Below are 15,617 nucleotides of genomic sequence, written 5' to 3'. Positions count from 1 at the left end.
CTGTAATTTTCGGTAAAAGGAATTGCAACGAGTGAAAATAAAAAAAAGAAAGAGAAAAAATAAAGAAAAAATAAAACAAAAATCTTGATAAATCATGTATGGCTAACTGCAAAAGGTAAGTTATTTGAGTCTTTTTTTTTTTTTTATAGAACAAAATTAAGTTACATGCAGTTGTGCATGTATCATAAGCTTTTCGACTGTTATAGTTAGACAAACACCAAAATTTTACAATTTAAAATCTCAAATAAAATGAACTAATGATATTTTAATTAATAATAGTTATAATAATAAATTCCTGTGAGTCTCGTTAATATATGTTATACGTGAATAATGGTACCCTTGCCACTAATTCAAAGTACACTTTTTTTTCCCAACAAAATTTTGTTACGTATATGTGCATAGTACCTGGCAAGGTCATTAACGATTAATTATTCCATTATATTACATAAACTTTTATTCAATATTAATTTTATATTTATAAAGATGGAATAAAAACATAATATAAAATAGGACATACTAGTGTCTAGTATCATAGGTGGAATATATTACTAAAATGTTAAAACTAATTCTAAACGGAGTTGTTAACACTACGAAAGTACAGATTTTTCATCATTGGTTGACTATTCAACACTATGCAATTTGTGTATGAAAAATATTATATTAATTCATATAGGCAATAAAAATATTGTGGATAATATAATGGGGTTGTTGTACTACATGTCAATCCCCATATCACATGATAACAACGGAACAGTCAATGTAATTAATGAACCTTTGCTACCTTATGTACAAAATGGAGATGAACATACGAATTACTAAGTGGGATATTTTAACATATCCACGTGAATGTGCACATATATATATAGGTCCATACATATTTTTGATAAAATTTTAGCTACATTATTATAACCTATCTGTTATTTGTAACAGCTTATATGTATTAACATCTTCGTATGGTAGCATACGCTATTTTTCCTTTTGCTAACCATATTGCATTCATATAAAGGATCTGAAAGAATAATATATCAAGTATTAAAATATGAACACTCGTACAAATAAATATGCCCTTTTGTTATAATCTGCTGTTTTTCTTTCTATTTTATTTCATTTTTTTTTTTTTCCTATATAAATATAAAACACTAAAGAGGATATACAAAAAAGGAAAAAATCAAAAACAAACCTGATCGGAAAAGAAAAAAGAAAAAAGAAAAAAAGATGCAAGTCTTAACCCTAATTATAATTTTTTTTTTTTTAAAGAAGAATATCATTTGTAATATTATTAAAAAAGGAAAAAAAAAAAAAATTGGCTCCAGTCTTCAGCATTATTTAAATATAATAATAATAAAATATATTACCATTATTTCCTAATATATTATTTTTGTTCTATACTTTTTTTATGAATTTCTAATTATTACTCAGAACTGTTTCTTATTCAAATAAATAAATATATATATATTAAATATTTAATGTAGTACTAGTGAAAATAAATACATTTGAACCGTATTAAATCTATTTATTTTTCTATTTTTACAGATTAATCGCCTTAAAATTTGCTTTTTGGTATATATTTTAAATTATCAAGTATATAAAAAAAGTAGTATAAATTTTTGAAATTTTTTTTTAGCTTCTCTTTTCGACTTTAATAGGAAAAAGCAGATAAAATAAAATGTAACCCCTAAACTTTTTTAAATTTTACCTTTTTTTTTAAATTTGAAAAAATTTTACAGAATATTTTTGATGTTGATTTTATCCCTAATATTATGTATTTGCTATAAGCGTTTTTTTCAACAGGGTAGAAAAAAAAAAAAAAAAAGGTCCTCTTTAAGTATGTTTATTTTTATATAAATACGTGTGCAGTAATAAAACAATTATCTGCTATGCCTTTTTTTCTAAGTTAAATACATTTATATATAATCTATATAAATATATAAAATTGTATATTGCGATAAATAGTTTGAACAAATTTATTTGCGTAGAAAAATTGGGAATATTAATTACTAAAGAGTACGCAACAAAAAAGAAAAAACAAAAAATGAAATTTGTATAATAATATACATTTACGTATGTAAATTTTGACGACATAGTGTAATTAGGTAAAAGTTAAATTAATTTTAATTTATAATTCATAACATATAATTCTTAATTAACAGTTCTTAATTCACAATTCTTAATTCACAATTCTTAATTCACAATTCTTAATTCATAATATTTAATTTTTAATTCTAATTTTTTTAATGATTGAAGTTTTATGATTAATGTATACATAATTTATATATGCTATGTAAATATATGTATATGTATTATGTAAGTATAATAATGTTAGTATAATGCACGTATAATATACGTTTAATCATATAAATGTATGTATGGTAAAATGTTTTATTTATACTTATGTTTTACGTTTGAGAGTTTGTATTTAATTAGTTCAAATTATATTAAGAAAAAGCTTTAAAAAGAGGTGAAAAAAAAAAAAAAAAAAAATTTAGCAAAAATATATATGGGCCCTTATACAGAAAACGAATTGTACCTGAACAATTCAGCATCTCATATTAGGGATGCAGAAAATAATGAAAATGACAAGAAACATTTTTGGGTACCTGATGAGGAAGTAACGAATTGCTATAGCTGTAATGCTTTTTTTAATGTAAGAGTAAGGAAACATCATTGTAGAGCATGTGGAAATGTATTTTGTTCCAATTGTTCAGACAATAGAATAAAGATAAGTGAATACAGTTATGCAGAAAAAGTTAGAGTATGTGATAGATGTTTTTTGGAAAGATCCTCTCCTCAAACATTATTGCTACAAGAAGATTTGGGAGCAAGAAAACAAATAAATCAAGATTTAAAAAAAGCTTTAAGTGAAAAAATGGCCATAGTAGAAAGATTTAAAACTTTCTTAATAGAATTTGATAGTGAAATATTAAATAATAGTGAACATAGCGATGGATCAAATGATGTTCTTTCCTTATTAAAAAGAGGAGAAAAAGGATTAAAAGATTTAAATGACAAAATAAAAAATTATGATTCTATTATTGAAAAACAGAAAAAAGAGCTGGAACTATTACAAAGGGAGAAAGAACATAAAACAGAACTAAATAAAATATTAAATATAAGAAATTATGAAATTCAACAAAAAAATATGAATATAAAAAGTCTTGTTAAGGAAAAAAATGAACTAACCTTAGTAAAAGAAGAGTCAGAAGGCATTATTCATTCATATAAAAAACAAGTAGAAAAATTAATTATAAGGTGTAATCAACTAGAACTGGAAAAGAAAATGAAAAACAACAACGAATTACAAAGCAACTATTCTTTTACAAATAGTAGCGCAACTTCTTATTTACGAAATTCTTTTAATTATCCTCCAAATGAAATGAGTGTATCATATACAGTTGCCCAAGGTCCAACGAATGAACCAGAGGACGAAAATTGTTGTACATATTGTCAGAGAAGGTCATGTGCTATTATGTGATTGTATAAAAGTGCAATAATACGTGTGTACCCATTTATGAAAGTGCGTATGCACAGACGGATAAAATAGTTTATGCATACGCCCTTACTAATGTGTATCTACGTTTTTTACAGCCATCCTTCTTTCCTTATTTCTATTCTTCCATTCTTTTTTTTTTTTTTTTTTTTTTTTTTTTTTACCTTTTAACGCATAATATTGTGTATGCATTTATTGTACATACATGTATTTTATGTACATAATTATCAATCCATCTAACTATTTAACTCCTTTCTCATTATTATTTATTTTTTCATTTGATTACTGCAATATGTCTGAATATTTCATTTAAAAGGTTGCGTATTTGTTTATGTCTTTCTGTAGTATAATAATTAATATGTACCAATTTAATTTGTTTTTCTTGATATATTCTTTAATTATATGTATTTTTATTAATCTTTTTTCTTTTTTCATACGTTTCATATTTATCATACCTTCCACACTTTTCACATTTTTTTTGTTAATACATTTTTATTTGCGTCCAATTTTTTTTTTAAAAACACATTGCTAAATCCGTTTAATTTATGATAATTCCTTTCCTCTCTTGCTCCTTTTTTTTTAAATTAATTTCTACAAATGTTTTTAATATCCTGTAATTTACAAATTGTGGGCTTTCACAACAGTAAAGGAAAATTTTGTTATTATTTTATATGTTGCTCCTATATGTGCGTATGGTTATATATATATATATATTTGCATCCGCATAAGGGTAAATATTGGTAAAATTAAGTTGTACCCGAGCATTATTTTTTGCTAATAATATATATATATATATGTATGTGTATATTTATATATATATATTTATATATGCCATAAATGCAGACTATGCTGTACATATTTAAACACCGCACTCTATTTAGATTTAAAATCGTCGTGTACATTTTTTTTTTTTTTCATTATGTCATTTTCCCTTTTTGTTCACATTTGTTTTTTGTCCTGAACAATAATGGCAATGTTGTTTTTGTGTTCGTGGCGTAATTCAATTTGATTTTATTTTTCTTCTTTTTTTCCCGATAATCTCGAATTAATTGTCTTCATTGATCGGTCCTTTAATTAGCAATTTTTTTTAAATGTAAAAAAAAGAAAAAAAATGAATTCTCCTTTGGTTAATACCAATTTTGAAGACAGCGGGTTTCATGTGCCCTTATTTAAACGTAATAAAGAAAAAGCAAAAACGTTTACAAATAAAAATATGAGTAGAAATATCCTAACATGGAATAAATTGATATGTTCGCCAAATAATGATATAAAAAAATATAAAAAGTTTGATTCAGATAGTACTTCTAAGAATAACTCACATAAAGAACTCGTTAGAAATGCATACTTTCCCAGACGTAGTGGAGCTGCATCAGTGTTATATAAAAATTATATATACATTTTTGGGGGGTATGGATCTAAGGGGACAAGATTAAATGACTTTTACAAATACAATATTTTAGAAAATAAATGGACAGAAATATATGATAAAAAATGTCCATCTAGAAGGGAAAATAACCCTGCTTTTTTATATAAAGACAAAATGTATATATTAGGAGGATATCAAGGGAAAGGAATATGGTTGAATGATTTCTATTTTTTTGATATGAACACAGAAAAATGGGAAATGGTAAAGATAAAAGAACAAAGCAACATGTATGCTCCACCATCGTTATTTGGTTTTTCTTTAGCTGTTCATGAATATACAGGAATATTATATCTATTTGGGGGATATGATGGTATAACCTTACATAATAAAATGTATGCATTTCATTTATATAAGGAGAAATGGATTCATATTAAACAAAGTGGTGATATACCTAGTCCTAGAGCTTGTACTATTGGTCATATATATGATGGTTATTTCTACACATTTGGAGGATATAAGGAAGAAATAGAAGAAGATGATGATGATTTGAATTATTTTTATCAGTATCATTTAGAAACGGGTATATGGACTAAAATGAAATATAATATAAATGAAACGACAATAAGAAACCATTTTTTGAATAATAAAAAGGACATAAATGGAATAGACTGTTGCTGCTATTATAGTAAGAGAAGGATACCCATGGCAAGATACTTTATGGGTTCTTTTATATATAATGAATGCATATATATAATTGGAGGTTATAATATACATTCATCTGAACGTCTAAACGATTTTTACAAATTTGATATAAAACAAAGGATATGGGAAAAAATACTTACAAGGAATAATTTTTCAAAAAGAAGTAGTATGAACATTCAGTTTTATAAAAATGTTATCTACTGTATTGCTGGATTTGATGGTAAGAACTCTTTAAATGATGTATATGCACTAAGATTAGAAAATGTATATGTTGAATCTTCTTCATTAACTCAAACATTTGCATGTATGGTTAACAATTATAAATACTCGGATATTATTCTGATGGTACAAAAAAGGTATATTTATGCTTGTAGATCCATTTTATCAGCTAGATGTTCAAGTTTTAAATCCTTATTCGATTTACATTTTTCAAAAGATCGAACAACTGGAGGAAGTCCACCATACAATCATCATCTCATTATTCCAATAAACGATGTACAGTATGACATATTTTTAATTATTATAAATTACCTTTATACAGATGAATTATCTTTGAATTATTCTCTTAAAACGTATGAAAAAATATTAGTGACTTGTACAAAATTCCATATATTCCGCTTAATGCAATTATGTGAACGAATTATTAGTAATCATACAAATGAACAAAATGTGCTAAATATTCTTCTGTTGAGTTATAGAAATAATTGCAAACAATTATGTAAATTTTGCATAGATTTTATAACTGATAATAAGTTGATGGACCATGAAAAAATTAATAGACTGATAACTGAGCCACATTTATTGGGGGAAATTTATAAAAAATCGTTATTCATTTAGTAACTTATGAAGAAACGTTTTTTTCATGTAATTTTATGAAGAATAGCTTTTGTTCTCTTGTGTACTTTTTTACATAAAATGGAAAATGTATTTTTTTTTTTTTTATTTTATTTTATTTTATTTATTTATTTATTTATGTATTTATTTATGTATGTATTTATTTATGTATGTATTTATTTATTTATGTATGTATGTATTTATTTATGTATGTATGTATTTATTTATTTATTTATTTATTATTATTATTATTTTTTTTTTTTTTGTTACTTCATCCCATTGAGGAAATGTGCAACTGAAGATTTATTTATTTAGTCAGCTTTGTGTTTACGTAATATATTTGTGTCTTTAAAAAGTTGAGGTATGTGGTGCAGACGTGCAGTATTACGTATATGGAGCCAAAATATTAGGATTCGCGGAATTTATGCTGAGTGAACATATATATACAGGGGTGTGTATAAACATACACATAAAAATACGCATCCTTGAGGTATCTGGGATTGCTTGTCATGGATCCTCTTTTAAAAATACAAAAAAAGAATAGGAAAAAGAAAAAGCAATCTACAACGAATGAAGAAATAGGACTAAGTAATCATAACTCATTAAAACATTTAGGTAATGGAGGTCTGTACGTGTGTTTGTCTACTATTACCAAGCTTTCAATAATATTACCGTCTAAATCTGCATCCACTAAATTTTTACTTAGAGTAATGTTAGCTAACTTATCAAGCATTTTAATATGAGGAAAGCAGTATTTCCATTCGCCATTTATTATACCATTTGCTGAGATATTACTTTTAATTTTGTTTTCATTTAAATATAGGTCACCAATTATTTTCCCTCGAAAAGGTCTCATTGTATATTTGATGTGTTTAAGATAAAAATAAACATCGTTCTTAGCTTTGTTGTCTACAATATAGTAAAAGTTATTTATTCTTATAACTTTTTTATTTTCCTTTTGCTCATTTAGTGCTCTATCATCTCTATCCATATCTTGCTGTAAAATTTGCCTCTCATTTTGTGCTTCATTTTGTACTTCATTTTGCGCCCCATTATGCGCCTTGTTTTCTTCATCATTTTGAGCCTTTTTTGTTCCATTTTTTAAAAAAAATTTATGACTATTCAGGTAAATTGGATTCCAAAAAAGACAGTTAATTCCATTAAATGGCAGTGTGTGACATGTTTCAAATAAGTTTTTTTTGTTCGGGGGTTTGTTTGTATATTCGGAAAAGAATTTTATATTTAAGTCTTCACTCCTAATCCACCTTTTTTGGTGGGTATGCCAAGGGTATTTGTCGACACAAGGCCAAAATGCTTGCCTCGTTCTCGAATCTCGAGCCCTATATGCTGACTTGTACATGCGAAAATATGGATACATTATATTTTTATGCTTATATTGTCTTCTATTCGGTGTGCCAATAGCACTTTTAATCCACACGTGCACTCTTTTACTTTCATCTTTATTTATTTTTATTGACGACATTCGGTTTTGAGCAAATATGGAGGAATGCCCTTATTACACCTTTTTTGCAGTAGTTTGCGCAATTAATGTAAGAGGTCGTAAAAGTATTCCTGCGTATTTACATGTATGCAAACGCATGCATATGTACGCAAATGTATTCAAATGTTTGAAAGTGTATTTATGTTCGTTTTCTTACATCTCATATCATAAGTTATTTTAATTACAAGGAAATGAAAATCATGTTTACATATTTGTGATAAAAAAAAAAGAAAAATAATAATTAAATTAAAGATGAGCGGGGAAAAAAAAAAAAAAAGCAAAGAGCTCCTTTTCTCTACAAACAAAATATATATAAATGTGTGTATGCATATATATGTATATAAATATATACAAAAAAAAAAAAAAAAAAATTAGTTATATAAGAACTACAGCTACTGATAGCTAATTCAGTTGTAAATAGTATGTACAAAAAAACAAAAAAAATAAAATCCTTTTGCATTAGATGACAATACAAAAATTCAACTACACAGAATTTTCATGTCGCAAAGAGCACTCCCCTTTTGATGTGTTAAACCATCTTACAATGTAATAAGAAGATTACTTGTATGCATACATATGTATAAGCATTTGATCAAATATATAGGTAAGTTTCATTTCATCCTTTTGCATAGATACTATTAAAGGTATATATATATATTATATATATAGTTTTTTTTTTTTTTTTGGAAATTATAATAATGTTCGCAAAATTTACATAATAAAAAAACAAGTTGTTGATTTGATAAGGCCTTATAAAAATAACTACAAAAATAATATTCATGATGAGAAGCAAAAATAAAATTATAAAAAGGATATACTTCAAATATATATGTTAAAAATTAAGGAAGAAAAATAAAAAATAAAATAAAATAAAATAAAAAGAAATGGCTATAATAACAAATCATTTCGAAAGACCTTCAAGAAAAATATTTATGTATAACAAACCATAGATTAAAAAATTAGTGAAAATTTTATTCTTCCTAACAATACTTACATTTAAATGAGAATCTTAATAGACTTAAATATTGGGTAATACCTTTGTTAGAGCGCTTAAAAATATGTAGACGATAACAAAACTTGTTATTTGTGTTAAGTTTATGTACCTTTTAGCGTTTCTAATATCTTAAAAGATAACATACACAGGAAACATGAATGAATAAGTAGAAGTTAAAATGTGTGTAAATTTTGAAGTACATTAACAAGTATGTTAACATTTAGTTATTTATTTATGTTACTTGTATATACATTATCTTTTAAATAGCGCGTTGGATATTTAATGTGTATATATATATATATACACACCCATCACTGATATGAGCAAAAAATATATACAATTTTCTATAAAAATTCATTTATAATATTTTAACTGTTATACTATTTCTTTTTGTTCGTGTTATTTCATAGTTTGTTAAAACGTTTATTGCGTGCACATACGCTTATATACATATATACATAAAACACATATGATTATACATATGTGTTGTATAAAATTGTGCATTCTTAGAATAAAATGGGGTCGCTGAGATACAGGCACAATAAATTATTTAAAAAGACATATATTCTACATTTGGGGAATGGAAAAAAAAAATAAATAAAAATAAATAAGCAATATAGTAAAATATTCTGAAAAATTGAAACTGTTTAAAATGGTAAGGGTCAAAAATTTCATGGACAACATAAATGTTAATCCATGCGCCTTCTCTAATTTTTCTTTTCCTGTTTTTGCTTTAATTTTAATTCTTTTTTTTTCTTTAAAATTCCTTTTAAACAATATCTCTGGTTTTTAAAGAACTTGGGGTCCAACTATGAAAGGGGATAACGATAAAAAAAACAAAATAATAAATGTAAACAAACAAATAAACGAATAAACGAATAAACGAACAACTGAACAAAATGATGAATATGCAGAACTTTATTCGTGGGAATGTACAAACTAAAAACACGTACCACCAGTGTTCCTTATAAAATAATTATAACTAATGATGTATTTAATTTATGCATTAACACACGTTAACATAAATAGTGATGGGTGAAACAACCTAGTTGGGCTGTGTATATATGTTAAATAATGAAAAATAAGGGGAAATAATAGAGAAAAATTAGCAATGAACAGCATGAAAAGAACAATGCGTAAAATATAGGGAAACTGTTAAAAAGGCAAAGAAGCAACATTTAAGAATAATACAATCTTTACGAAATTTGCGTTTTGCATACCCCTTTACGTGACATAAATTTGTGCTTCTTAGGCTTCTTTATTCCATTTTTGTGAGCTTTCCTATTCTATTTTTTAAAAAGAAAAAAAAAAAAAAAAGTATATGCATGAGTGCGTAACGGAGTGAGATGTATGAAAAGAAAAATAAATGCTGTAATGCCAACTGTAACAAAAACTACAAAAATGATCTTGATAAAAAATATTAACATTTCAATGTTCGTTCTCATAAAGGCCAAATTACACAGAAATATATACAAATTAAATGAGAAAAGATAATGCAATAAAAAAACAGGAAAACCCCTTGATCTTTAAAAAAGAGAAAAAAGAAGATTTATTAAGAGGTTTACATATATATACATATACATATATATATATTATAATCACTTACTTGATTATGATTTGTATGATTTTTTGACTTTGCCATGTTTGATATTCTGTTGAGGTTACGAACTAGTATTTTATTGTGAAAGAATTCTCACTCTTTAAAAAGGATAAATGTTTTTCTGTTAAATGTGCTTCATAAAATGTTGCTTCATTTATTTTAGCCTTTATATTATAAATTATAAAAAAAGAAATATATATTAAAATTTATTTTAACGCTGAAATAAAAGTGTTCACAATCATTTATTTTTTTGAGATTAAAGGTACGTTTACGAAAACATGCATATGTAAGTAAGCACATATATGTATGTTAGCGTATGTATATATGGCAGATACAATTATTTGAGGATACCGTTCCCTACTTTGTTGCACTTTAATCTCCTCTTAAAAAAAAGAATGTCATTGTTTCATCCCAATATTAGAGTTAGGAAAAAATCAAATCGTCATCAAAAGAAAACAAAAAAATATTTAAAAAAAAAAAAAAATTTTTTTGTTCAATTTAGGTAATTTTTTTAATTTTTGGAATTAACACAACTTTTTATTTTATTTATTTGAATTATGCATTGTTTCATAAAGTAAGAGTATGTTTGGAATACAAAAATAAATTTTTCAAGCTCAAAAAGAAAAAAAAAAAAAAATGAAAGCTGAGAATTGGAAATTAAACAAAAAATTATGAGGAAAATATAAACCCAATTTTTTTTTACAGTTCTTAGAAGTTTTCTATAAAAAAATAGCAAAAGTTGCTAAAAAGTTAAATAAGAAATTTACAGGGATTGTTAACAAGTTAATATAAAAAAAATTCACGCGATCTGCTATAAAAATAAAATATTTACACGAACTGTTAAAAAGTTAAAAAAAAAAATATGCGAAAGAATAATACCTGGGTTCCCATAGAATCTAACCCAGATTCTTTGTATTTATATTCCTGTAAGCTTGGGCAAACAAAGTTAAAATTTGTAGACATTTATGGTTTCGATAAGGAGTTGTTAGATATGGTTAAGGCTATGTTACATTTTATAAAAATTAGCAAAATAAGAAAATAATAGAAAATACATAGTATAATATATTATATATTACAAATGTGCTACTTTATAATGTATTGATGTGCAGCAAAATATGTACAAAAAATAAAAGGAACGTTTTTCATGCCTGTCCCTATTGACCACCTTTATGCTCCATAAGTCTTCACATAAAAGAAATTTATAAATATATATATATATATATATATATATATATATATATATATATATATATATATATATATATATAAATCTTTCTTTTTTAACAAATTCTTATTAACAGATACCTAGACCAGTTCATGCAATCATATTTTTATATCCATTAAATGAAAATATAGTAACAATATTAAAATTTTCTTTTTTCTTTTTATATATATATGTACAACGTTTTATCACAAAATTTCACAATCGCCTTTTTTCACTTCTTAAAGACTAGCGAAATAAATTCAAGTGAAGGGAATTTGAAACTAACTTATGAGAACGTTTGGTTCATAAAACAAGTAAAGCTTCCTCCTGCATTTGTTATGGACATCAAAAGAATAATATGAACATGTTTACACTTTTTTGTGTGTTTTTATGCATATGTGGGTGTGCATGTATGTTACATGTGTACATATGACTCTACATGTATAAGACCCAACACTAAGTGAAAATTTTCCTCTCCTTGCATCTTAACACATGTACTTCTTATTTTCAAACCTTTTTTGATTAAGACTGTACCCAACTCATGTGGGACTATTGCTCTTTTCCACGTACACTGTAACTTGAAAAGTAAATTTGAGTTCGGTAAGACCTTGATAATTATCCAAAAAAAATAATATTTCTTTTTTTTTTTTTTTTTTTTCTTATTTTTATAATGAGTTGTATATATTATATTTTCACATTATAAGATAAGGGCTCTATCTTGGACAATTTTTTTGACAAAGTTAAAGAAATGACTCCAGAAAAAAGAGGACAGGTGTTATTTTAGAACGTTTTGTATATCTCTTATTGTTATTTCATTTCGTACTTACTATTTTTTCTTTATTTTTTTGCGGTTAAAAAGTGATTGTTTTAAAGTCGCATTTTACTTTGTTTTGTTTTAATTCGTTATGCTTTATATTGTTTTGTTATGCTTCATTTTATTTTGTTATGCTTCATTTTATTTTGTTATGCTTCATTTTATTTTGTTATGCTTCATTTTATTTTGTTATGCTTCATTTTATTTTGTTATGCTTCATTTTATTTTGTTATGCTTCATTTTATTTTGTTATGCTTCATTTTATTTTGTTATGCTTCATTTTATTTTGTTATGCTTCATTTTATTTTGTTATGCTTCATTTTATTTTGTTCTGTTTTATTTTATTTTGTTTTGTTTTATTTCTTTTTTACTTCTACCTTTTTAAGGAATTCCAAAACACCAAGAGCATAGAGCTGTTACACCATGAATTTTGTGGTGATCTCTCAAGTGCAGGAGAAAATAATGACGTAATGTTTAGTTTTTTTTTGATGAAAAGAAAAAATAAAAAAATATTTATCTATTAAAATAAAGCAAAACAAAATAAGTTAAATTGAAATAAAATAAAATGAAATAATTTTTTTTTTTTTTTTTTTTTTTTTACATTAGGTTGATACACACTTCATTGTTTTCTTAGAAAATGATGGGCAGCTAATTGAACTGGTAAATCAAAATTTACTTCAAAACTATTTTTGTCATTTGAATTTTTTGGTCATGTAATAATTTTCTTTTTTTGTGTTTATTGAAGGATGGACGAAAAGATGAACCAGTTATTCACAGCTCAACGACTCCGAAAAATTTTATTTACGTAATAGTTCGCATTTGCTTAATATACACAAAAGAATAAACATATGCATATACACGTGCATATACATATGAATAAGCATATTCATATACATGGGAATAAACATATATATATATATGTATACATAAAGAAATGCTTCTATGTATGTGCTTATATGCATATTCTTCCGTATGGTAGACTTTGATACACCCTGCACACTTTTACTTTACGCCCAAATTAGGATGCAGGAAATATAATACAAAAGGTGTTTATAGAAAAGTGTCAAGGCGACAACAGATTTTCAGCTTTAGCAGTTGTGTCAAGTGATGATGCGTAAATATTTTATATTTTAAAATAAAAGATAAAGATTATAATGTATGTAGTGAAAGAAGTTATGCATATATATATATATATATATATGTATATATGTATACTTTTTTTCTTTTCTTTTTTACTAAAATTACTTTGTATATTATTCATTTTTATGAGTATTGGACAATATGTACACATACATAATTTATGTGTACATTATACTCTTCTCAAAATTAAGTAATCTTTTGAGCTTTTTTTTTTTTTTTTTATTTTTACGAAATGAAAAAGTTAATCTTCTGACAACTGCAGCACTTAAATGCAGTATTGTTTCTTAGCAGACTAGAGAGCCTTGTGTCAAAAAAAAAAAAAAATATATATACAATATAGATACATAGAAATATAGATACATAGAAATATAGATACATAGAAATATAGATACATAGAAATATAGATACATAGAAATATAGATACATAGAAATATAGATACATAGAAATATAGATACATAGAAATATAGATACATAGAAATATAGATACATAGAAACATAAAAACATAGAAACATAAAAACATAGAAACCCCCCAAAAAAAAATACAAAATAATGACTTCAAACAAGACAATATTTTATTAAGTTTAATATTCATATCGTGGGTAAAGGCCCCCGAATGCGGCATTATTCGTGTAATACGATCATATATATGTGTTTACATATACGATATACGTTTTTTCTAGCTTCACTTCTTTTCTTTTTCATTAAATTAAGGAATTAAAAATATTAGACTCATTCGCTTGCACGCAAATATGCGTATACGTTTATTTGCTTAAAGAAAAAAGAAAAATTCTTTCACCACGGGTATATATATTTTCTTACTTTTCTTATTACATACACATATCATTATCATTGTTGTGAAAACTATCACATTCGCTTCTCCTTTTCAATGTTTTTGAACAGTCATGTAGGAGCACATAATATATTGTAAAATAACTCCTATAATCTTTTAAATCATTCATGTGTATGTATAGGTATGTGTATAAATATACATATATATGTATTGTTTTATTATAAAGATGGTTGAAGATCTATTAAACCTCATTTCATTGTTTATTTCTGCACGTAGAGAAATCATAATATTTCATTACATTTCGCGTAAAACGAAAATGTAATTGTGTAACTATAAATAAGAAAACAAATATTGTGTGATTTTTTGAAAAGTTTATACCCCTATCAATAAGTATTCAAAAAAATTTTGTATAAAATTTATGTGGAAAAAAAAAAAAAAAAAGCATACATATACGTATACGTAATATTTGCAACCTGCATATTCTTAGTAACATTCGTTAAAATTTTTAATATTCTGAAATTTGTTCTTTGTTTTTTTGTGTGACAGTTTGCAACTAAGGAAAAAAAAGAAAAGAAAAAAAAAAAAGCGAAATAAATTGCCTAACGAATTGTAATGTTAATGGACAAGGGGATAGAAAAGTGAACGATATATGTGCGTCAAGATTTTTAGTGTTTGTAAATTTGTATCAATGATAAGATATATTCTCATGTAGATAAAATAAAATAAGACACAAATTAATAATATATTGTTCATAGAGGAAGAAAGGTATCAATTTTTTTTTAATACATTTACATGAGATTTTATACATTTAAGAGTATTTTTTTTTTTTTTTTTTTTTTTCGTGAAGATTAAATGTGGTTGCATTATTTATGCGTCGTTTTATCGTATATATATGATGTATCAAATGCCCTTTTTGAGATATAAATATTTTTTATGTGTTTATATATGTGTTCTACATACAAGCAAAAAATAAAATTGGCTGTTAGCACACATATAAATATGTATTTTTATTTATATATTATCACTCTTGTAATAATTTTACTTTTTTCTTTTTTTTTTTTTTAGCTGACCTTCACGTATACTAACATATACATTTGGACATACTTCGACATTTTTAATCTTTTATAATAACAATTTTTTATTATACTACTAACATAATTATATAACAAATTGTATATTAAAA

General features: G+C 24.9%; 4 protein-coding genes across 4 annotated transcripts; 3 read left to right on the top strand and 1 right to left on the bottom strand.

Moving 5' to 3' along the window:
• Positions 1 to 2,497: 2,497 nt before the first annotated feature.
• Positions 2,498 to 3,472, top strand: MKS88_004489 (FYVE and coiled-coil domain-containing protein; the record flags this gene model as incomplete). Its single annotated transcript, XM_067217669.1, has 1 exon — positions 2,498 to 3,472. One exon carries the CDS (start codon positions 2,498 to 2,500, stop codon positions 3,470 to 3,472), a length of 975 nt encoding a protein of 324 aa, XP_067072075.1.
• A 1,126-nt stretch (positions 3,473 to 4,598) lies between these two features.
• MKS88_004488 (kelch domain-containing protein) lies at positions 4,599 to 6,392 on the top strand (the record flags this gene model as incomplete). The annotated part of the gene is made up of 1 exon (XM_067217668.1): positions 4,599 to 6,392. The coding sequence occupies one exon, from the start codon at positions 4,599 to 4,601 to the stop codon at positions 6,390 to 6,392; it is 1,794 nt and encodes a 597-aa protein (XP_067072074.1).
• A 589-nt stretch (positions 6,393 to 6,981) lies between these two features.
• Positions 6,982 to 7,872, bottom strand: MKS88_004487 (uncharacterized protein; the record flags this gene model as incomplete). Its single annotated transcript, XM_067217667.1, has 1 exon — positions 6,982 to 7,872. One exon carries the CDS (start codon positions 7,870 to 7,872, stop codon positions 6,982 to 6,984), a length of 891 nt encoding a protein of 296 aa, XP_067072073.1.
• A 3,474-nt stretch (positions 7,873 to 11,346) lies between these two features.
• On the top strand, positions 11,347 to 13,620 carry MKS88_004486 (uncharacterized protein; the record flags this gene model as incomplete). The annotated part of the gene is made up of 9 exons (XM_067217666.1): positions 11,347 to 11,478; positions 11,786 to 11,839; positions 11,934 to 12,002; positions 12,216 to 12,288; positions 12,393 to 12,460; positions 12,889 to 12,969; positions 13,109 to 13,162; positions 13,248 to 13,307; positions 13,525 to 13,620. 9 exons carry the CDS (start codon positions 11,347 to 11,349, stop codon positions 13,618 to 13,620), a joined length of 687 nt encoding a protein of 228 aa, XP_067072072.1.
• Positions 13,621 to 15,617: the final 1,997 nt, after the last annotated feature.

Source organism: Plasmodium brasilianum, chromosome 12 (assembly GCF_023973825.1).
Source record: "Plasmodium brasilianum strain Bolivian I chromosome 12, whole genome shotgun sequence".
Classification (NCBI taxonomy): Eukaryota; Apicomplexa; class Aconoidasida; order Haemosporida; family Plasmodiidae; genus Plasmodium; species Plasmodium brasilianum.
This window is presented reverse-complemented; position numbering and strand designations above follow the sequence as displayed.